Here is a 2,492-nt window from a genome sequence, read left to right as displayed (position 1 = left end):
TATATGTATATATGTATATATATATGTATATGTGTATATATATATATATGTATATGTATATGTATACATACACATTTATAAATTCTATATATATATTATTTCATTTCCATTTAGTTTGTTGAAGTATTAAAATAACTCACATTAAATAAAACTAAAATCTTAATAAAAGACCTATACAGACATAATAAATTCAGACATAATGTAACTAAAATTAAAATAAATAACAAATGCAAATAATACAAATCAAATGACAGTAGTTTATCAGTAATCAGTACAAAATAACACTGCCAAACACACATGCTAAAAAACAACAACTTACTTGCACACAGTAAGAAATTGTTATAAAAACTGAAACAGAATCGAAACAAGTAGTAGGAAAGAGGAGAAATAAAAAGCGATATTTATTATATGATATGCCAAAAATCAGATATTTCCTGTCTGTCTGAACAAAACCCTTTTTATACTGATAAATATACAAATATCCATAACAACCATGATGCATGTTGTTGCATTTGTAGGACACAGAGTTTCCAGGTGTAGTTGCAAGACCAATCGGTGAATTTAGAAGCAATGCTGATTACCAGTACCAGCTGCTGCGGTGTAATGTTGACTTGTTAAAGATCATCCAGCTTGGCCTTACATTTATGAACGAACAGGGTGAATACCCTCCAGGGACGTCAACATGGCAGTTCAACTTCAAATTTAACCTCACGTAAGCATTGCACTTTGTAATTTAAGAGGTATGACGCATATTTGAAACAACAACGCATCAATCCATGATCACACTTTTATGTACATAAGTCCATGTTGAAGATGACTTTTCTTGTCTTCAGGTGTATCCATAGCCATCATGTGATTCTTAATGAAAGCTGGACATTACACCAGCGGTACTGTCTTTTGCAGGGAAGACATGTATGCACAGGATTCCATTGAGTTGCTCACCTCGTCAGGTATCCAGTTTAAGAAGCATGAGGAAGAGGGTATTGAGACACTGTACTTTGCTGAGCTGCTTATGACCTCAGGTGTGGTGCTTTGTGAGGGGGTCAAGTGGCTCTCATTCCATAGGTAATCTTACAGTAATATTCACATAGTGAAATGAACACGAGTGTTTCAGTGGTGATTCAAACCACAACTCCATTAAAAGTGGAAGAAAATGTACAGTAGTGTTTAAAAATGTGTTGCTTATAGTACACGTCTAAAGCTGTGGTTCAATGAATTATACGATCTATTTTCAAGCTAATTTTTGTCTCTTTTCCGAACAGTGGCTATGACTTTGGGTACCTGATTAAAAGTTTGTCCAACTCAAAATTGCCAGATGAAGAGGTTGACTTCTTCGAGATTCTTCGTTTATTTTTTCCCATCATTTATGATGTGAAATACCTCATGAAGAGCTGTAAGAACTTGAAGGTATTTTAACATTTAAATGCATTAAATACAGGCATTGCAAAGTATTTACACACTCACAGACTTATTCATCAGTATTTTATAGCCTAGAGTCTTTTTTTTTTTTGATGAGTCCATTGAACAACAGAAAAGTACTCAAAAATGAAAAAGACATGATCTACAATAATCCCTTCATTTTTTTTTTATTTATATAGCACAAATATTCAGAATTGATCAGTGTGATTTTAGTATTATTTATATATATGTTGTTACAGTATGTATTCATTTTTATTTTTATATTTTCATTTTAGTTTTAAAATAATAAAACTAAATAAAGCTTTTGTCAATTTTATTCATTTTAATATTTCTATTTAGCTTTAAATTGATTAAAAATCTTTAAATAGACTAGTCTGAGGAGCAAAAAACAAACAACCAAAAATAACAAAATATGATTATTTTAAATTATCTTTTATATTCAGTTTACTTTTTAATATATTCGCTTTTGTCATTTTTATTAGTTTAAAATATTTATATTTTGCTTTATTTAAAAAAAATGTTTTACCGTTTTAGTTTAAGTAGTACTTAAACTTATTTCAGTTAATTGGCAAGGAAGCATGGAAGCATTCTAGTTAATTTTATTTTGAGCTTTATTTCAGTTTCTGAAAATTATTTTGAATTAATTAATAATAATGATTAATAATTAATTAAATAATAGTTGTAATAAAAAATAATTAATTCATTATTTTTTTATTCGTTTTAGTTAAAAGATAACAGCACTGACTGATACGTATCCTTATAAACCCAAGACTAGTACCAAGACTAAACCTAAGACTAATTATCACTGTTGCATATACCAAGATGCATATACTAATTACTGACTTAAATACTTGCATAGTGTAATAGATCATCACAAGTTATATTTTCACTTTGACATGTTTTGGTTAATGAGCACATAAAAAATCTAAATCTAATTTTCTGTGGTTCAGTGTTATTGTAAAAACCTGAAAACTGGGGGTGAATGCTTTTTTTTATAGGCATTGTAGATCTCATTTTGCATCACACTGTTTTTTTTTGCTGTCGTCACTGCAGCATTTGCTGTGACGTATATC

General features: G+C 29.5%; 1 protein-coding gene across 1 annotated transcript; it reads left to right on the top strand.

Annotated features, from left to right (window-relative positions):
* The first annotated feature begins 413 nt into the window (after window positions 1–413).
* Window positions 414–1,416, top strand: LOC107565702 (CCR4-NOT transcription complex subunit 7-like). The gene is made up of 4 exons (XM_016250962.1): window positions 414–440; window positions 519–712; window positions 904–1,065; window positions 1,263–1,416. Exons 1-4 carry the CDS (start codon window positions 414–416, stop codon window positions 1,414–1,416), a joined length of 537 nt encoding a protein of 178 aa, XP_016106448.1.
* The last annotated feature ends 1,076 nt before the right edge of the window (window positions 1,417–2,492 follow it).

This window comes from Sinocyclocheilus grahami, unplaced genomic scaffold, assembly GCF_001515645.1.
Source record: "Sinocyclocheilus grahami isolate Dianchi unplaced genomic scaffold, SAMN03320097.WGS_v1.1 scaffold1020.1, whole genome shotgun sequence".
Taxonomy (NCBI): domain Eukaryota; kingdom Metazoa; phylum Chordata; class Actinopteri; order Cypriniformes; family Cyprinidae; genus Sinocyclocheilus; species Sinocyclocheilus grahami.
Note: the sequence above shows the minus strand (reverse complement) of the source record. Positions and strands in the feature narration are given on the sequence as shown.

Bases quoted from the DNA above. Each gene is read 5' to 3' on its own strand.
- LOC107565702 (XM_016250962.1), top strand. From the start codon at position 414: ATGCCAAAAATCAGATATTTCCTGTCT. The intron at 441-518 runs GTCTGAACAAAA...TTGCATTTGTAG, and splicing joins AAATCAGATATTTCCTGTCT to GACACAGAGTTTCCAGGTGT. The intron at 1,066-1,262 runs GTAATCTTACAG...TTTTCCGAACAG, and splicing joins AAGTGGCTCTCATTCCATAG to TGGCTATGACTTTGGGTACC.